Source organism: Netta rufina (genome assembly GCF_964035555.1).
Source record: "Netta rufina genome assembly, chromosome: 12".
In the NCBI taxonomy this organism is placed as follows: domain Eukaryota; kingdom Metazoa; phylum Chordata; class Aves; order Anseriformes; family Anatidae; genus Netta; species Netta rufina.
Window position 1 is genome coordinate 5599808 of NC_140135.1, and position 21375 is coordinate 5621182.

A 21375-nucleotide genomic window follows, 5' to 3' on the forward strand; every position below is an offset into this window, starting at 1 on the left:
AGGCATTACAGGAAGTTTTTCTATGATTACGTCCTTTCCTGAGATCAGACAAACAGGGAAGAGTCCAAAAATCCTCGTGAAGTCATTTGTGGCTCTTCAGACCGTGCTTGAATGCAATATGCGTGAACCCGTTCAACTGATCCACTTCCTCTCATCAGCACATTTTGAAGCACTACTCTGATTTAGATAAAATTTATTTCCACTAGAAAGGATGCCATATCATTTAAACCTTAAAACACTGAAAGGACTATCACACTACAAAAATAACCAGTGTCACTTCATCTTCAATTTGGCTGTTCCAAATTTTTTCTCCACAGTAACGACCATCTCCAATTATGAAACATTCTTTTCCCTGCTTTGAAAAAAATAAAAAAACTCACGAGAATTGATGGATTCCAGGTATTCTGAATTTAAGAACAGGCTTTAGGATATTTTGCTATTAGCAGCCGCCATCTACCTCACAAATGCAACTTTTTTTTAAAGATAAACAGTATTTAAGGTTCTAATTTCAGATGCTACAAATAACACCTGAAATGCTTTCCAAAAAAAAAGTCAGAACAGAAATGCTATGCATTTTTCATCTGTTTACTAAACAAAGTGCAACTGAGCCCTACACATCTGATAGTATGTACAAACTCATTATGGCTTTACCATAAAAACAGCACGCAAATGGGTCTGTACAATCAGAGGGATGAGAAATGTAATGAATAAAACTCTGTCAAACAGTTGGCAATAGAATAGTAAGAGCTATATTACATTCTGTAAACCTTGGCATACCACACTTTACATTATGCAAAGAGTCAATATTTACAAATCCATAGTGGGTGAAATAATTAACCCCCTAATGTAAATGATGATTTTGCAAAGTGCAGGACAAAACCAGTGCTGTTAATTGCAAGTCCTATGCAAGCAAGTTATACTAAAGTCTTTACTACTAGACGCTTACCTGGACATTTCTACTGAGGATTTATAGGATTGTGATGTTTAGAATGAAATATAGTATGACACGGCATTAGGGTGCATTTTTGAGGACAGCAATATAGAAATTAATAAGGCAGCATGCTCAGAACAAGTTTAAGCAGCACTGATGTTAGATCCCTAGTGGCAACTATATCAGTTATTGTTAATGTTAAAAATTCAGAGTGCAACATAGAAGCCTCTTTTAACATAAAAAATGTGCAAATTTTTCTCAAACAAAACAAAGTAACATAGCAAGGAAGATACTCTACTGAAGAACAGTTTTTAAATCACAGCAAAGTAGACCATCTTCTTTCCAAAACCATCTACAAGGCACTAAGGGTAGAAAATGACAGGTAACATGAAAGACCAAATGTCGTTCTTCAGTCAGGTCGAAATATGGGATATTTTGGTAAGAATTCTATTAATATTACCTGTTGAAGGAGGAAAAAAAGACAAGAACAAAACAGTAATCAACAAGGTCAGACCTTCAGAACAACCTTCCATGCAACATCAGTTAGTATATAAAACTAAACTTGTAAGAGAATATTACTCAGCGTAACAAAGCTGTAGGTTCAGTCACTTTGACATACAGAGCTTACAGATGCTTGACTTTTTGGGGACAGCCATCCCTTTTCTTTAGGCTAGGCTATCTCCGTGGTTACACAAGAAAGCAGCTGACGGAATAGAACGATCACTAAATATTTGAAATTCTCCTCTCTTAAATGGACTATCTTGGTTAAGCCGTTATAAGACTAAGATCCAGAAAAAAAATAAATAAGAAAACAATGGTCCAGACAGAAGTCACACTACTGTAAAAATGCTGCATGTCTGCACCCAAATGCTGAATCAAAGTAATCATAAATGGTGATAGAAAAGGTGCTGAATTATGCAACGGTGTGGGAATCATACCAATGTGTGTAGTCCCGGTGGGTCTCCTTTGTTACAAACCACAGATCTAAGTAAGTGTACCTGCAGCACGCAGGTAGAATTGTTATCAAGAGAAAAAGTTAGCAGTGACAATTTCTAATCTTCATTTATGCTATGGCTAGTCTTTAAAAGTGGCCTTCACAAATGTCAAACAGCTGCAGATTTTCTGAGATCACTCAGGTGAAAGCCTAGTAACTTCAGTTTCTCTATAAAATCCAAGTAACATTGAATACCAAATCAGTAACAGAAATAATACTTACATACTCCATCATATTGCTAGTTTCGCATTTCCTTTTACTCAGCTTCCAGTGCAAACCAAGCTGAGAAAATAATTATTAGAGGATTAACATATACCACAGCATTATTTTCATAATAATGTAACACAAATTAGCGATATCAAATTACTAGGATCTGAAACATTTCAGACACTGACAAGATCGGTATGAAGTATGGAATTATAATAAGATGGTAAAATTCCTACATGTCAATCATGCAGAAAAAAACATACTCTACTTTAACATGAAGAAAACAAGCACTCTAACTTTTCTTACCTTATGATATAGTCTGTTATTTTCCCATTCTAATAACTTCTGAATTGATCTTCTAGTCTAAAAAGTAAGTCAGAACTGTATTATGAATGGTTCAGTAGCCAGCCTCATCCAGAAGAATCTTACTATTGTATTTCTGGCTTAAGAATCGTTTAAAGTAAGTTAGTTTCATAGAAGCAGAACCAAGCAAAAGAAAAATTGTAAATGGAAGCCCTTTCACTTCAAGTCCCCATTCCAGAACATCAGATGATCTTCAGAAAAAAGAAAAAAAGATTTTTTTTTTTTTTACGTTAACTTCGCACTACAACTTTGCCAAAACACTTTTAGTTATTAAGAGAGCCTTTTGAATGCAATATTTTTGTCCACCATAGCCAACAAAACAATATCTCCCATCTTCTCTTGGCCGAATACCACACTCTGTGCAGGTCAATTACCGACAATACAGTTTACAGACACGTAGTTTCTAGGTTTTGTTAATGAAATTGTTATCTGAATACTGAAAAATTTCAGCATCACAGAACTCCAGCTCATAATAGAGCCTGTATTTTCCAATTCCTAGACACCGAAGTGCATACAACCTTCACGTTCTGCTCTTTAAACTTTCTTACACTATGGTCCAATTACAGGCTTGACTCTAATATTAAAACCAGTTTACAGTGAGGCTTATAGCTACGAAGACTGTAAGCCTTCTTCTATACCTCTGTTCAGAGCTTCCACAATACTTACAATAGTCCATAAGATCATGGCAACCATCAACACATGAAGGGGAAACCCTGGATAGAAGATATATCTGCTTCCTCAGTCTGTATCTACACTAAGAACCTCATTCAAGCAGAGCAACCAATTTCTAGATGTAACAAGGCATTTCACTTACTGGGGGAGAAGGGAATGTTTGGGGAGTTTCAGTGATTTTTAAGGTCACAGAAAGATCACTGTGACAACCTACTGTAGTTCCTGCATAGTATTCCATTCACTGATTTCACTGATAAACCTAACAATGGATGCGAACCACACCACCTCCTTAAAAGAGATACAGAGATACCCATCCAATCCTAAGTCAAGGACATAACGGTGGAGAATCCACCGCCTCTTTGCAAATTATTCCAGTGATGAAGCTATCCTCAGAGTTAAGAAGTACATGCTGTGTCTTGTTCCAATTGTTTTGAATTTCACTTTTTTTTTTTTCCATTTTGCTGAATGGGTATACATGGACTGGCTGCGATGGAGTTAATTCTCTTCACAGCAGCCTGTATGGTGTTGAGTTTTAGATCTCTGACTAAAACAATGTTGATAACACCAGTATATGTTCTGCTCTTGCTGAACAGTGCTTGCAGATTGAGGACTTCTCTTTCTCCCTCTCCCTGCCCAGCATGTAGGGCAGGGGTGGGCGAGAGGCTGGAACAGCTGACCTGAGCTGACCTGTTCCGCACCAGGTAACAGGTAACTCAGCAATAAAACTGGAATCATCATTGCCAAGAGACTGACTGAATGGGAGGTGAAAAGAGATTTTGCCTTGGTATCTTCTGGGTTTTCTTCCCTTTGTTTCTCTACTCACTTATTAAATTGTCTTCATCTTGACCCATGATGCTTTTGCTCTTCAGATTCTGTCCCCCATCATTCTGGAGGGGCGAGCGAGTGAGTGGCTGGTGCATGCTCTGTTACTGGTTCAACCACCACAAAAGAAAACTGAGAACCACCTTATCCTTTTGATTCTTAGTGATGTAATTTCATCATATATACTTTATGCATATTTATACTCTTGAGAAATATTTTAATGTTTTATACACGTAAAACATTTATAATGTTTTATATGTAATAATATTTTAATATCACATGGGCATTTATTTAGATTTTTTAATAGCACAGAGATATTTAATGTGTTTTAAAAACTACAAATATTCCATCTCTATTTCTCAAGCACACATCTCTACAATGTAGAAAAAAGCAGTTTAAGTAAGTTAAATTAAGTCCTGTAACCTTTCAGTGATATAGAATTCAATAATGAGCAGTTTATCAAGTGAAGATATTATGCCTTCAGTGACAAGATTTCATTTTTTGATGCCAAAAAGTGTTTCTTAAGCCCTTGTAAAATTTTGGTGTCCACTTAAAAAGAAAAAGTTACCTCCACCAGTTCTCACCACTCAGAAGGGCTATAGGACATATAAGGATCCTACAAAATCTAACCTGAATGTTTTACATGGGATTTATTACATTTTGCTTATACAGGTATGCTTCACCTCAGCCAGTCAATGCTACTGTTATTTTCTTAATCAAAAATTGGAAAGTTTGGCAGAACACTTCTGAAAAGCAGTATCCAGTCCTTGTTTTTGCTTTGCATTTGTATCAAAAGCATTAAGTACTACTTTTTAACAGTTATTTAAACAGTTAAAAATTGAAACTGTTTAAAAAAATATTTAAACTGTTAAAATATCTATTTTAACAGATATTTTCCTATATTTAAATTGAAAAGTGAGCAGTTGTGCTTTTTTTTTCCCCTCACAGTGCACCCGCATACTATCACAATTCACATTTGTGGACAATAAAGTTTTATGGCTTACAAGTCTTACAAAGTATACAACTACAGAGAATATCATTACACTATACCTATTTATGTATTTCCAAAACATTTGTTGCTGTGATAAAGCTATTCTAAATGTAAACCACAGAAGCAATTAGGATCACGCTTGCTTGATACTGACACAGTGCTTTTAAGAAGCATCATTACTTTGGTGTATTACTTTGGAGCTGTTCTGCTGAAGGAAAAAAAGGAACTCTTTAAACTTCCAGAATGGAAAACGAATTTCTGTTTATTCTTAACAGAAAGAGCACAGTAAAGTAAGTTAAATAAGCCACAGCTCAGAAATTTTATGGTATTTATTACAAATAAAAAAAGTTAGTTTGATTGTAAAAATAACTATCTGGAAGAGGGGAGAGAAGAGAAAAGTAAGTTTTAATTCCAGTTCATGCAACCTTTGAGGGTCAATGTCTAGTTTTGCACCCAATTCAATTTTTAGAGCTTTAAAAATCATGAAAGTTTAGGTTACCGTATAGTACACACTGTTCTTTTAAGTGAGTTTGAATGTGGTAATCTAAGGTGTAGCTAATCCTATCAGCAATTTGGTATCATTTACTTCATTAACAAATGTATTTTTTCTATTTTCTAAGGCATGGAAAATGGAATAAGCTTTGAATGCAAGTGAGATAAAAGGAGTTTGGAACAGAGATGATACTATTAAACATGATTTAATGTTCTCAGTAATTGCAAAATAAAGAGAATAGGACAAATGAAAGATGTACTTACTCTTTTGTTAAGACAGACTACAGGCCACAGGCTACAGCCCAGTGTGCAGCAGCAGCACAGACAGCCACAGAGCAGCCATTTTACATTGACAGGGAGATTTTTTCTTAAACAAGCGTTTACACGACTGATGCTGGTCTTGAATTCTTCTGGAGCAACCTGCAACAGAAGCACTAAACTTCAGAGGAAAGCCACTACATGGGTATTTTCTCAAAAACTGTCTGTACAGATTAAAATGTAAATGAAACGTAACGCCGTTATGCAGTATGACCCCCATCTTCTAAAACACTGGTCACACAGGGGGTATGAAAAGTCACTTTCCAAAACCCAATTCATTTACAATGCATGCTTTGCACAACCTTACATTAAAAAAAGCTCAACATAGTTTAGAGGAGCAGCCTCACCCATATTGGTTGTACCATTAATAAATCAGTTGTCTTGACAACACGTTGGCCCCGAAGAAAGTGTGCAACATATGCACTGGCTACACTGACCACAAAAAAAAAAAGAGAAAAAAAAAATAGAAAGAATGAATGAAGGGTATCTGGTTTCCAAGGGAACAAGTAGTACTATGTAGTTACTTTGTAGTAAAAACACTGTTGTTTGAAACAGGAAAAAAGGATGATATCGTCCAAAATACTTTCATACCAATGCAAGTCTACACTGTGCCTGGGTGAAGGTGGAACACAAATTTCTGATGTGGTCCACACAGACACAGGCCTGCAACTTTACTTGTGGTTTCTCCCTGAGAAGGAAAGCCCAGAACATCACGCAGCCTATTACATTCAAGGATAAAAAGCACATTTTGTATGTGATTATGAATAAAGCCTAGCTGTTGAAAAAACAACTTAAGAAATATTCAGCCGAGTCTACTCAGAGGAATATTTTCTGTATGTTGCCACTGCAGAGTCACAGTGGAAAACTGCATCAACTATCAAAAATAAGCTTTCTCTGATGGTAGCATATCTTAAAAGTGAGAACACTCGACTACCCACATGCCCCGCATCTGTCATCTCTCTACCTTACCTAAATAACTTCAATCTGACAAGTCAAACGTGGATCATGGTATTAGACCAAACTTGACTCCAAGATGACACTCTTAACCAGAACACAATCCAGGGTTCGGCTGCTCGAAGCAGAATAATCAGATCCAACTTCAACAAACTTGAACAGTCAGGCACAACAACTCCAAAAGAAAACTTCTTTCCTAACTACTTGCCATGCTGAAGAACCCTCTCCCTGGGATTAGCCTGTATACAAAGCTGTTCAACTTCTGCATAATCCTTCCAACCACCAAGCCCAACTCCGCTCAATTTAATTCTGCGAGCAGGGAGGATAAAAAAAAAAAAAAAAAAAAAAAAAAAAAAAAAAAAAAGCTTTTATGACAATGACTCCTTTCACTAAAGAAGCAAAACCAGCAGACAGGAAGTGGCGAGGATCTGATTCTGCTACCTCCGCCTATTCACAAGAGCTAAATTTATTAAAGCATTGAAGGAAAGGGAGTAAGTAAATACAACATCTGTTTCCTAGCCATTCAGATCACCATGCAGTATAGAGTCAGAGGTCTTCTGGGTTTGTACGCTAGCCAGGCCTACAGCTAGTACCATACAAACATCATTTAACATTGTGATTATTTTATAGCAGGAATAAATACGCAGCAACTATTTCTTATGCAATTATAGACTTAATTCCTTTCCTCAGTATTGAAAAGATTTTATTTTATTTCTTTTTACACAAACAAATGGAGCAAGTCCAAAAATTTTCTTTAGCCTAAAAGAAACATCAATATTTAAATACATTTGCGACAAAAGTACTAGTTAAAAAAAATAATAATCAGCGAAACAAGCAGTGATCCCATACATTGGGACATTTTCAATGAACAGGAAAAAATCATATTGTGATACAGAAACTTAGCTCGTAGCTTGAAGCATCTGAAACAAAAGGTTTTGCAGCTCTCTGCCAATGGCAGCTCTTATATTCAGGATGCCACAAACATCCAACGGGTGTGGGTACATGTGAGTAAGACCATTTCACCTTCAAGGTGGGAGCAAGTTTTGTAGCATAGTCCTATCGGGTTGGTTGTATGCTGCACAAGTGACATTGCACAGCTCCTGCAGTCAGACTTGTTTACAAGTAAACTGAGATGATGCATTTGAACAAATTGGTATCCTTGATTCTTAAGGAAATTTACATGTAACTATGGTCCTAACATATACACCTTTAGTAAATCTTGAAATTTGTACATGCATCATCCTATTTATTTGAAAGATAACTTTTTTCTTGACTCCATTAGCACTTGTGCAGTGAATTCTACTACAAAAAGAGAGTGTTCCCTTTTCTTGCAGTCACAAAGTTGACTGGACCTTGACAACACCGCATTTCACCCCCAAATACAGCTGTACAAACCTACTGAAGAGAATGTATTTGCACAATCCAGAGTTCAATTTATCAGCAGGAAACCTTATCATCAGTGATAACATCCAACATGAAATGAAGACAACCAGATCACAGCTGGCAGAAAAATTAAGAACCTAACAGGAAAACACTGCCACAGTGAGGTTCCCTACTTCTCTGCCACTTCTAAGGCACTGGTCGTATCAGTGTAACAGCCTGATGCTGCTAAGTAAGAACATTACTGATGTATTCTTGTTCCAGTAGAACCCAGCACTGCAAATGGCTAAACTAGAAACCAATTTTAGATGCCTCCAAGAAATACAGATTTCTACTTCAGATACTTCGGTGTGCTGCTTACTTAAAACAGTATTATCAAAGCACCACTACTACCTGCTAATGCGCCAATTACTCTCTTAGCTGCATCATGAGATGGAATTAATAAAGACTGCTTCAGCTAACCTAATCTACAGGATTTATTACTTCCTTTAAGAAGCTTAATCACAAAATATATTTGTCCATTTGTCAATGCATCTTCATTTGAAGCTAAAGGAAGCAGTGACCATGATAAGTTTCATTCTGTGATAAACAAAAGCAAAACAGTTTTGTTCCTTTGGGCTTCCAGCTCAGTAACAATTAAGCATTGTTATGCAGTGACGAAGAGTAAAATATCTGTAAATAAAATAACATTGTATTAATTTAATAAGAAAATGGTTTTCAGATGAAACTTTCACAGAAGAATTTTGTTGATTTTTGGACATAATTTTAAATTTTGTCTTTCTTGCAAATATAGGTTAATATGAAATGACCGAACTACTTCAAACAGAATGAACAGTGCCTCTTGTGCAAAGAAAGCCCACTAAAAGTCCAGTTTTGAGTATTTTTGGGAAGTCCCTTGGAAAGTTTCTGTTTGAGTCTTGAAAAGAACGAGATAAGTACATAGCTCCTGGCTGTGCAGTACACCTTGTAAAGAGACATTAGCTCCTTTTAGGTCTTTAAGGGGGAAAAAAAAAACATAAAAGGGAAGGAGAGGGTGTCATAATATTTTACAACAGGATGCAAGAGAATCTACAAACACAGGAAGAAAGCAAAGCCCAGCAGGCCTGATCTTTCTCCTTCAATCACCATGATCACAAACCCTATCAATCACATGTTGCAATGGGATCACAATACCAAGAGCACATTTTATGGCTTACATTTCCCTGCATTGCACAGTTACCTCTGTATAGGACCCTTATTGTTTTAAGATCAGGGCAGGAAGCTCCACTTGCTTTCTTAAGGTTCGCTGGCTCCATCATTTTCTTGTCACCTGGAGCATTGTTCACTAACACACCATATATCACGAAGAATATTTTTTAAAGCTAGGTTTAAAATTCTTGGCAGCAAAGGAACCATCTAAACTTTAAGAACTAGAAGGCATGCTTCGTTTTGGAACAGCTACTAATCAAGCTGCTCTGAAAGCATAACTTAAAAGCCTGTTTTAAAAGAATTTGCAACTCTATAAAATCGTAGCACACTGAATTTGAATTTAGCCAGAATTTAAATTTAGGCCAAAGTCCAACCACATTATTACAAGTTAAATATTACCTCTGTATTGAGTAAATTAGAACTTTTCTTACAAGGTTTTGTTAAAAAGAATGCACTCTCTGAAAGCCCAGCTCTGTATTTATAAACCAATACATATTTATCTAACAGGATAAGAAGCAAGTCATTCAAGTTGAATTAGCAAGATCCAATATTTGACCTACTTGGTATTTTCTTTATTGTTTAACTTTCCAGGTATATTTCCAGGTATATTTTCCTCAAATATATACATCTACTCAAACACTCAGGATGTACTTGCATAAATCTTAGTTCTAGGCTAATTTATAACTATCCAAAATTTGCAAAAGATGAGAAAGAGTAAGAAGGGAAGATGGGTGAAGAAGAAGGGGTATTTCATATTAAAAAAAATAAATAAATTTAAAAAATAGTGTGAGGTTTACTATCATCATTACATTAAAGGGCAAACTGAGAGTCATGAAACAAGTAAATTCTTAAGACTACACAGTGGTGTAAATCTAAGCAGTGTTTCTGGAAAAAAAGTTTAGCCAGGCAGTTTTATCTATTTAGGATTTTTAACCTGCATAGGATAAAATTTCCATCCCTTGTTTAAAAATCTGTTAAATAGAAGATGAAAATCTACAAGAAAAACAGCATCATAGGGAAGTCTATCAACTGTGCCTAATGGCTCCATGTACACGTTATTAGCAGCTAGGGGTATATTATTAGTATCAATTCACAGTGGACAACAAAGTCATTAAACTGAATGTTACATGGACATTGTGAATACAGTAGGACATAACCTTATATTAGCTATGTACTAATGTGGGCTTACCAGAAACATTTTATGAAAAAATTGTTAATATAAACAGCCACTATGTTATTCATAAATTGTTATTTCATAAAAAGTAAACATTTGTACTTTAAGAAAAATAAAAGACATTAAAGTGACACATCAGTTGACCGCAATGCTTATTACTATGAATTATTAATCAGGGTATTTGAAGAACACTTACTGGAAAAATCTGAGTTTTCATTTCCAGTAGTGGTAAAGGTGATTGACTGCCATAACCAGAGGAAGAAGCAATTATTCATTTTTTTGCAATTTAGGAAAGTATTAAAAACCAAACAACCCACAGCTGTGGCTTTTATTATCTTTCACAAGAGCATGTGGCAAGCCCTAAGGAAAAAAATTGTTTACTACCTCATTTGATTGGTGCTTTCCCCTTGCAAAATGGAAACAAATTATTTTCAAAGTCATCTTTCTCAAGAAGCCCCTCAAATCCACATATAAAAAGAGGTATCAGGATATCTCAACAGAAGAAGCATCTCTACACACCAAGTGATCTCCATACACCAAGCTCATGTGATTTCTGCTGTCACTGATTAGACCTATAGAACAAGAAGGGTAAACCCAGGTAAGCCCAGAAAAGAACATCCTCTTTTCTCTTTGCTAAATTAAGTTCATGCAGTCAGCTGAACTTTAAATTAAACTTTCGTTATAGATCCTGTAGTAAAGTCAATTGTTCACTGTTTATTTAACAGGAAGACAACAGAGTGGAAAATGTGGCAGGCATTGAGGCTTGTGTTAGAAAGCAGAGGGTCATATGTCCGCCCGCCCCCCCCCCCCCCCCCCCCCTTTTTCTTCTTTTTAAATACACACACATTTTAAGAGAGAAACAGAAATAAAAAGATGAAATAATCATCCAATCTAATTCTGACATTTCCTGCTTTCCTGCTGTGCTTACTTAAGGAAAACTACCACTTGATTAAAAGAACATGAAAACTTATTTCCAGAGTATTCCATGTTTTTTCAGTGACCTGAAAGTGCTTTCTGGAAAATAAACCTTAGAAATGCCAAGTATCGAGATGGAGATGGTGTTATCACTGGCCTTCACACTAGGCACTATTAAGTCAGGAATATGCATCCTTTTGAGCCCAGTGAGGTTCTGAAACACGGCCAGGGTTCCCAGGTTGTCTTTTAACAACCTTTTCAAACAACAGTTGGACTGCTGTCAAAAGTGTTGGACAAATTGAACACGAGTATTTTACTTGTTAGGCTCAGGGGTGAAAACAAGGGAGGAAACCCCCAGATGGATTTGGCAGCACCAGGAGATGCCAACGAAAGAGGGAAGACGCCACAGCCTCCGGCTGCATTTCAACATATTGTGACTCAACAGCTACTGCAAGTTAGGCTGCAGGGACTGTGAAGCTGCAGCTGTATGGTATGTCATTGGAGGAAGCAGTAAAAGCTGAGTATCTTTTTCTCACAAATTCTGGAAAAAATGCACAAGGGGACCACAAAACAAAGCACAGGAAAAGCACTAGAGACTAAAACAGTCAAAAGGAAAAATATTCCAAAATTAAAAAGCCTCAAAAATACACAATTATGAAAATAAAACAGCAGAGAATTTTGTTAAAAGATTTCATTAATAGCTACAAATGAGTATCTATTAAACTTGCATTTAGAAACAGAACAAAACTGCAGAGAAATCGAGACTTGTCACCACCAATTTTCAGAATGAAATAATTACTGTATTTTTGAAAATGTCCTAAAAAACCTACTCAACTTGTACCTTTAATGCTTAACACCATCATGTTTTGTTCCTTTATGCTTCAGATAAAACAAATTCTCTTCCAGAGATCTCTCTAAAAATGAACTCAAGGCTTGACAGACACATTGTAAAAAGGTCTAGTTTAACTTGCCAGAAGCAGCACAAACTCCAGGCACCTATAAAGCAAGGGTAAGAGTTTTGCTTTCATGCAGACTGCCTGCATGAAAGCAGTATGATGCCATATTTAGATCATCAATAAAGACAACAATCATTGCAAGTTATTTTTTTCTGTAGGGACTGGTCATTGACCAGCTATTCCATACAAGACAAAGTTAAATTTAACAGTCCTCAGCGCAGTGCTGGCCTGCCACCAGTTTTGTCTGGGTTCAAGAGCATGTATTTGTAACACAGAAGCCACTGGAGGCACTGCATCTTTCCATTTAAAAGAACAGTTTAATCTCACACTTACCTTCCCTGTCAGAACAGAAGGAAATTCTGTATCAAACTTGTTGCTCAAGCCAAACCTTGAAAACAAAAGAGACAAACAAAATATATTCCACCTAACTTATTTTGGTTCCCTTAATAAAAAATGTAATAGATGTTGCATTTTAAAAAGAAAAACTATTTCTTTTGCCCTTACATTTACTTTATTTCACGAGCTTTCAATCTATGTTTATATCAGATCTTCTATATCATTCATAAGACAAAGAAATACAGCTCGGAGCTTTACTTTAAAACCTTCAAGCCACTAAAAGCAGAAAAGTTCTTTTACAATTGATGGCAGTAAGTTTCCATTTTTGCTTCCTTAAAGAAAGGAAGCAAAAACCTCCACCTATTAAATTCCACTTTTACTAGGTTTGATAATCCTTCTACTGCTATTTTTTAATTCATGCAATTTATTCACATGCAACAGATAAAGCTAGTTATAAAGGAACCCTTCTTAGAAAGTTTACAATTGTACAATTAAAAAAAAGGGTTTGCTCTGAGTTAAACTCTCATGCAAAATATGCAAGGGTCTACACATCGAGCAGTTTAAAACCAACTATGAACTTCAAGAAAATTAAATCTTAGGCAACACTGTTAATGGTGGCTCTTCTCCAGTGAAGCGCTGTTACTGAGCATGAGGTAAGGCTTCCTGGTGACGAGTGACAGACAGCTAGACCAAAGTTTTCCAGAATTTATGAACTTTTTTCCAGAGTTTAGGAACTTCACACACCTACCAAACCATCTGAAATTTCCAAAAGCTCCTTTTGTAGGTCAGCAGGATACTGATGGCTGACCTGGCTTTTTTTACTGTATTTGAAGCATGCATGGAAGCAAGAAATTAACTAAGCTCCGATGCCATACCTGCTAGCTGCTCTTGAATGAAAATCACCCATTCTCTCCATCTCCTTGGAAGTTTTTAACCTTTGCAATTCAGAAGTTTAACAGAATAACACCACCTAGCCTCTCAGCTATCTCTATATTTGAGCAAAGCTTACTGTCAAGTCCATAAAAGTTAAATACATTGTACACCAAGTTCTGTCAACCTTGCTAAATCATTTCCTGAATATTTTTGTTAAAAAAAAAAAAAAAAAAAAAAAAGATCACAGCCAAAAAGAAAAGCATGAATATGTTTGGTACTGTAGTAATTACTGTAGAACCAAACCTTCTGGGGAGAGTGTTTAGAGGCAAACTGACACCTGAATTGCTTTTTACTGGTCACCAGTAAGGATGCCAAACGTCAGTCCTCTGCCATTACCTGATACATACGTACTCATGCGCACCCAGAAATAATTCAGATACCTAGGCCTGGCAATGTAACTTGCTTTGCAATGACATGAAAAATAAACCTTCAAGAAGAGAGAAGCACGGTAAGTTGTGCTGTCTATAGAAACCCAGTAAAGCTAACTAAAATGTTCATCAATGATGCTGGTGACGTCTAATAGAGATCTTCAATGGCTAATTTAAGCTAGAGCCTTGACACTTGGAAAAAACAGCACATTGGAGCACTATTTGTGGAAACATTAAAAAAACACAAAGCTGAGACCTTCACTAAAGCATTCATCAGCCTTTGTCTCCTAAGCTGCCCTAAGCACTACAACCAATCACCATCCATTTGTGTTGCTTTTATTCAATGTCTTCATCACAAATTTTCTAGAAGTCAACGTGCCTGAACTGAACACCAGCACAGCACATCCAAGCGAACACTAAAGCCGTGATTTTAAACTAGTGCTACAAATGCAAGCAGTAAAAACACAAAGGTTTTAGGCATGCACAAAGGTTACTAGTATAAGCACATTTCCATTTTCTGTCAATATCATCTGCAGGTTGGCTTCCACATTTCGTAGGTTTTTTTTTTTTTTTTTTTTTAGGATGAAATCTTCTGAGTTAATCTAGTAAGAAAGTCTTTTCAGTTTTAAAAAATATAGAAAACACTAACAACCATATGAAGCATATACATGAGCTTCTTCTTGAGGAATACTGAGTTTTCTGTTTATTGGCAGTGAAACTACCTGAAATGATGAAGTTTTAGCAATTAACAATGGAGTAACTACATAATAAATGAACTACTGGAAAGTTCAGGTAAGACTGCAGATTTACCCACATAGCAGGCTAATTCCACAAGATCATGCCAAAGGTCCACCATGCCATTTCCCCAGAACAGCCTTCAGGCCTTCAAACGGTTCAAAAACTTTCTGAGCCATAGGCAGCATCTTTCATCTCACTGTCACAGATACACTCAATAAGATTGCCACTGCACTACCGATTTCCCCCTAGAATAAAATAGGTTAGTGCTTTCTGGTTTAGATCTATTAAGAACATAATAGCACAGAGGATTTTATTGGGTTAAATTTGAAGGCTGATAATGTCCTGAACCATATAAAAACAGCAACCCTTTTATCAGTTGCAAAATATTCCATTTAGTTATAACACAACCAAGAATCCTCAGTTACAGAAATGCATCTATTTTACACTGACACTCGCAAGTGGCTAGAAGAGTATCAAAGGCCTGGAGCATACTGAAGACAGAATTATGCTACCCTATATCACATTTAGGCAGCATCACTGACGGCTTTAACACAGATTTACTGAAGTATTTCCAGAGGTTTTACAAGCTAAGCGTCTTGATGATTTACCACATAGTTGAGAAGGATTAAACTCATATTAGACGGGGGGCAAAGACTCAAGAGCCAAATAAAAAATAGCTTTTCTTAGAGCAATGGTAAAAGCAGAACATTACATAGTTCTAGAGCTTTGTGAGCATCTATGAAAAAGTACTAAAGTTTTTTTTTCACATTAATGTTTAATAAAAGACAAAGTCTTGATTAAGAGATAACATAGACGTTCTACAACAGATTAATGCACAGCAAAGATTGATCTAGCAGGACTTTGCCTATATGTCTTCTAAAATTCAGTATGTTTACAAATTACTATGCAAAATGAAGGGCAGTGCCTGCCCTTTCAAGTATTTAAGGCATCATATTTATTCCTGGGTACGCTCTCTTGAGTTCTTGATTTAAGCTGCACAAGACCCAATGTTTAGAAATTCACCTAAGTCACCCAGATACTTCAGTTGCAGTTTGGCATTGCTACCTACGGGCACCACCGCTGGAACAGAACCAGGATGACATCAGTTTCTGCTGTCACATGCTCTCTCTCTTTCCCTGTTTAAAAGTATCACCTGAGAAAAGCCCCATCACATCATTTTCCCCATTTGCAAAGCGGAGGGAACACAGCTTCTCCTAGGCAGCTGCCCTAAGTCCCTCACAAATTAAAGCCTGAAAGGAACACCCTGAATCATCACTTGCAAGCCCCAGCTGCAACAGGTATCCCATTAGAGCTCCTCACAAAGCATTATCAGGAAGTGAGGTCTTCAGTCCCCAGAACTGCAACTGAAATATTCAGGAAAGCACTTTCTTTTATTTAGAATAGATATACTTACAGATGTTTCACTTTTTTTTTTTTTTGGTCATTTTGAGAGAAATAGCCCTTCATTCTTGTTTGTCCCACTCGTTACTTACAGATGGTTACCAGTCTTACTAGACTACACACGCTAAACCCATTTAATCAACTCTCCTAGGATAGGCTCTGCAGTCTCCTTTCTCCATGGGTCCTTTCCCCACACCTAATTCAGTTTAAGATTAACTTATCTTGAACAGATGAACTCAGATCACATGTACGACTCCATACAAGTAAAGATGACATTCATCAACAGCCCTCAGCTGAAATTTTTCTGTCTAGTCTACGGCCCTGTCCTATGAAGCCAAAAAAAAAACACCAACCCAACAACTAAAAGGTGTCTTTTCTCAGGGATGATACTCTGGAGAACTAACTTGTAACTACTGGTAGGCTGAGGTCATTTGGTATTTAAAATACGTGGAAGGTGTGTAGCTTGGGAGTAAGAAAAGACAACAACCAAATGTCTTATCACAACTAAATGCACCTGGCTCTTCCCTAATTCACGACAACACGCTTCTCATCAGCGCCTTGACTGTGAATCCCTGGCGCACTCCTATAGGAAACATAATGGAAGAATAAAACTTAACTTGTACCCAACAATAGAAAGTTTGCAGACTTAAGCAGGAATCACAAGCTGAATGCTAAGGGCAAAAAGATGTTTAATGGCTGCTTCATTACCTCATTACTATCCCTCCCCATATGCTTAATGATGTGGAAAAACAGTATGTCAGAAAAAAATAAAACTCATAACTAAGTTGGCATTTGTTTACTGCTATGTTTTTGGAAGTTACTGCTGCTGCTTTGGTGGGCATATGACTCAGTCTTCACTAAAAATGTTTATGCTGAGATATTCTGACACGCCATCAAAGCAACACTGCTATGCAAGAAACAACAAACTTGCACGGAATTTCAGTGGCAAAGAAAAGACATTCACTACGTCACAGTAATTCCTCTGTGCTAAAATTCAAAAGCTTGCTGAAAACAGTAACTATGATGCCTAGTTTTTTTTTTGTTTTTAAAGCTAGAATCTTCCAGAGTGAAAGAGCACTGAACAAGATGAGCATAAGTTTTGCTACCTGCTTTCACAAACACTGTGAGAAAAACAAAACAAATACATTTTACACAGTCACTCTTACCATGCACAGAGGTGAAGGGTTAGCAAAACAGTCAGTGGAAAAAGCAAGATCTTACTAAAGCGATTCCTGGAATTTATATTTCAAATAGCTGGATACTGCAGTGTAACTGTGTTAGGGTCAGAAGCTCACTGACAAGGCTACAGGAATAAAAACTCTCATGCAACAAACTAATACATAATTTGAATCTAGTACTTTGGAAGTATTTAAGAGGAATGCCCATGGAAAGCTGGACCAGAAGATGACCCTGGAATCAGAGAACATCCCTTCTACGTAGAACAAGGGTATCCAAGCAGGCCAGTGTCAGATGAGGAACAGAAGGCATCTGAAACAAAACAACGGCATTGTCTTCTCTTTAAGTAACTGCTTTTCTTTCTTTCTCCCTTTTTTCCCTTTATTTAAAAAGAGTGTCTGACTTCTGTCAGGACAGAATTTTTTATTAGCAACATTCTAGACAGGCTCAGAAAACAAACACAAGTTTTACTGAACGACATGTCTCTCACTTCAGCAAGCAGAGCAGGTTGCTCCTGAAGCCAACTGATTTCAAAAGCAGCAGCATCTGTGTGATCGGACAGTGACAGAATTTCAGAGCGGGTACACACTGATAACCAGAAACTCTTTTTAGGAAGCCAAATATTCCCCACTTATTAAGGAGGTTAGGATTATATACTACAGTGTCCAGTTTTTTTTTTTTTTTTTTTTCCCATTTTAACTGATAATGTCCACTAACTGTTTTTACTAGTTCAAGGAGATTTTTTTTTTTAAATGATGCCATGAACTGATGAAAGAAAAGCTGCCTTCTACCAGCAGGCAGGTATATCTGTTACAAGAAACCTAGGAGGAGTAGAAGAAAGGGAAAGTAAGGTGGATGAGAATTCAGGGCATACATTCTAGCTCATGTCTCCCCCATCGCTTAAAATTATTACTTTCTTTTGATGTAGATATCATTAGTTGACAGCTCTTGGAGATGCTCCCGCCCATCCCCAAAAGATGCTGGAGCCCCAGAAGAGCTTTAAGTACCATCACTAATACACAAAAAGCATCACAGAAGACAAAGCAAAGAGGTGTGTAATGTTTTTCTGTTTAGTGCTCAAAGACAGAGAGCTAATAAACAGGTAGGTGCTATTCTGAGCATTTTGCTTGTTACATCCCTCCTTTAGTTAGGCCGCATGCTCTGTGGGGTCAGGTCTGAATGAAAACTCCATCAACACAAGCAAGCACACTGCGGTGCAGCACAGCAGCTACCCACTGGCACTAGCTCAATGCAAACCTGATTTAGACTTACATGACAGACACCGTACCAAATCCAACATTAGTTCTCTTAGGATGAGAGAGCCTTCCCCACCTAGAGCTTTGCTGCAGAAAGCTAGATCACACTGCACCTATTCACAGAGAGAAATGTGCATTCTTTTATGCAGTCCAAAGACAGACCCAAAGCAACACAAGCTTGATGGATGTCTGCGATACAAGTTCTGATACCTCCCTCCTTGTCAAGTAAAGGAATATAGCCACCACTGAGCTGTTGTGGCTGTATTTTGTTATACTAATTCCTCCACTTGTTGGAGTAGGAATAGTGAGAAAAACAAAACCAAAATTAAGCAAACTTTGCATCTTTATGTCAGTTTGTTCATCCTGCGTCCCACCAGTTTCTGTGAGCAGAACACACTGCAGCTCACGTTACATCCCAATGACAAAAACTGCTTAAACCCAACAAAACACGCAACTAACTTTGGAGATAAATTACAACGCAGCCACGTGCCTCCTCTGCAGTGCAGCACGGGGACTCCGTGGCTCCGCTGTGACAGAGAAGGGTTACGGTACAATCCCTCCAACAGCGCCCAAACCTTTGGGCTGGGCCCAGCACCGTGCGGGTTTCCCTTGGTTCTGACAGAAAACAGAGGAGGGAGCCCCAGGACCACCACGGCTGGGCCCAGCGGGGCGGGGGGCAGCGGCCCCTCACAGCTCCCCCCTCACACAGCCAGGGGGGTGCATGGCTGGGGCCCGGCTCCTCCTCACCCCCTGCCCCCCCAGGCTGGCCCCTGCCTTCTCAGGCTTGCCCCTATCCCCTCAGGCAGCCCCTATCCCCTCAGGCTGCCCCCATCCCCTCACAGCCCCCACAGTTAGTCCCCTGCCCCTCAGGCTGCCCCCTGTCCCCTCACGCCGCCCCTGTCCCCTCACAGCCCCCTCAGGCTGCCCCCATCCCCTCAGGCCGCCCCCCCTCCTTACACGGTGATGTGCCCGGCGCCCCGTACCGCCACGGGATCCGGCGCATCGCGGGGCCGGGGCAGCTCCTGGCTGCGCACCACGGGCCCGGACTCCTCCTCCCCTTCCTCCCCTTCCTCCTCCTCCTCCTCCTCCAGCTCGTAGATGGTGTCGAAGTCCGCCATGTTGGGCAGCAGCACGCTCATCGCCAGCCCACCCCCGGCGCGGACCGGCCGCGCGCATGCGCAGTGCTCCTCCGGGCGGGAGGGGAGGGGGGGGGAGAGGCGGGCGCGCAGGCGCACTGGCGCCGAGCCCGGCGCCTCAGGTGTGGTGGCGGCCGTGAGGCGGCGCGCGCCCTTCCCGCCTTTTCGCAGCGGGGCGCGAGGTGAGGCTGAGGGGGAGTCGGAGCGGCGGAGGCGTTTCAGCGGGTTGCTGACGAAAATATTGTTTTCAAATATAATTTTCAAACGATTCTCTTTCTTTTTTCTTTTTTTTCTTTTTAATTTTTGTTGAGAAGCGAGTCCAGAATAAAGGGGGGTGTTGCGTTGAGAGGGAAGCAAAGCCCTGTAGGAGGAGTTCCACTGCTGGAAAAGGAAGAAAAAACAAAAAAAAAGAACATCTCAGACTGTTCTCACCTGTATGCAGGTGATTATTGTGAAGTCTACAATTTAAGCGTTTAATTTTAAAGTTTAAGCACTTAAATTAGTCCCCTCCTGTAAGTCAGAAGTGAGCCAAAGAGAAGTATTGGTGTCTTGAACGGCAAGCTAGGAATCAGAAATAAAGTTCTGACTTTTTTTTTTTTTTTTCCTTTTACTGTGTTAGTGAAGGTATTCTGAAGTGATGTATTTAGTTTAGAGTGTGGCCAAATCTGAATTTCTGTTTTAGAGAGTCTTTGAGGAAGGGAGCTCACCTATCCCCTACCTGAGGGGAAGAATGGGTTTCTGCGCCTGTCTGCTATTCTTGAGAAAGAATTTTCCTCATAAATTCTCTTTGCTGTTTTTCAGGACTTTCTACAAAGTAGCAAAAAGCAGCTGATTTGGTTTTGAAACTCTTTGCTGATTCCGAAATCAAAATTGTATGAGCTACGTATGAGCTTTATCTGTGCCATACACTTCTATTTCAACATTCTGCACAACTTACATGGAGTTGCAGGTAAATCACATTCTGATGCTTGAGGAAAATTAAAAAACATAACTGAGGTAGAAGTTTTTTTGTTTTTGTTTTTTTTCTCAATGAAATTATATGTTCTGTTTTGATTTCATTAAATAGTATGAGTAAAAAAGTAATATGAGTTAAAGTAAACTTATTAGTAATTAATATTGCGGATGTATTGCAGAAGAAGTAAGTGTGGGGCAGAAGGTATTTTGCTGTCATTAATCAAGTGTTAAAAAGTTGTCCTGTTTAGAAACAAGTTGAAAAGGTGAAAATAACGCTTGAACTGATGATCTAAACTTTTTTCTACTCAGCTTCCATTCTATACTTGAGATTACCATTCATAATCCATGGAACGAAAGTCTTGAAACTGCTGAAATAAAGATTTGTACGGGTTATAATAATGTGCGGGCTTTTATTTTATTCTCAGTTAAAGTTGGGATGTTTACTCTTAACTGATCTGAAAGTCAAAAACATAACTTTTAATCATAGCTGAGCACACTGTAAGAAACTATGTGTTTGATGCAGTGCATCGGTATTACACATTTTTCATACTTAGCTATTATCTTTGTTCTTGTCAACTTTGGCAAACTGTCCAGGAGAAAGGTAATGCAGTTTAAAATATAACTGCAGGGAATGTAACCTACTGTCGTTTTGTCCAGTATTTCCTGTGAGAGCAAGCTAAATGTAGGATCTTGGGTTCAAGGTTGTATGCTGTTGCTGAG

At 38.3% G+C, this 21375-nt stretch overlaps 1 protein-coding gene across 2 annotated transcripts; it reads right to left on the reverse strand.

Annotated features, from left to right (window-relative positions):
- Window positions 1-845: 845 nt before the first annotated feature.
- CHIC1 (cysteine rich hydrophobic domain 1) lies at window positions 846-19704 on the reverse strand (the record flags this gene model as incomplete). Of its 2 annotated transcripts, XM_084294334.1 has the most annotated exons (6): window positions 846-1391; window positions 2148-2207; window positions 2439-2495; window positions 5737-5892; window positions 12691-12745; window positions 19523-19704. In XM_084294334.1, 6 exons carry the CDS (start codon window positions 19702-19704, stop codon window positions 1341-1343), a joined length of 561 nt encoding a protein of 186 aa, XP_084150460.1. In that variant the 3' UTR covers window positions 846-1340. The 2 variants fall into 2 exon arrangements, with proteins under 2 accessions (XP_084150460.1, XP_084150461.1); XM_084294335.1 differs by lacking the exon at window positions 2148-2207.
- Window positions 19705-21375: the final 1671 nt, after the last annotated feature.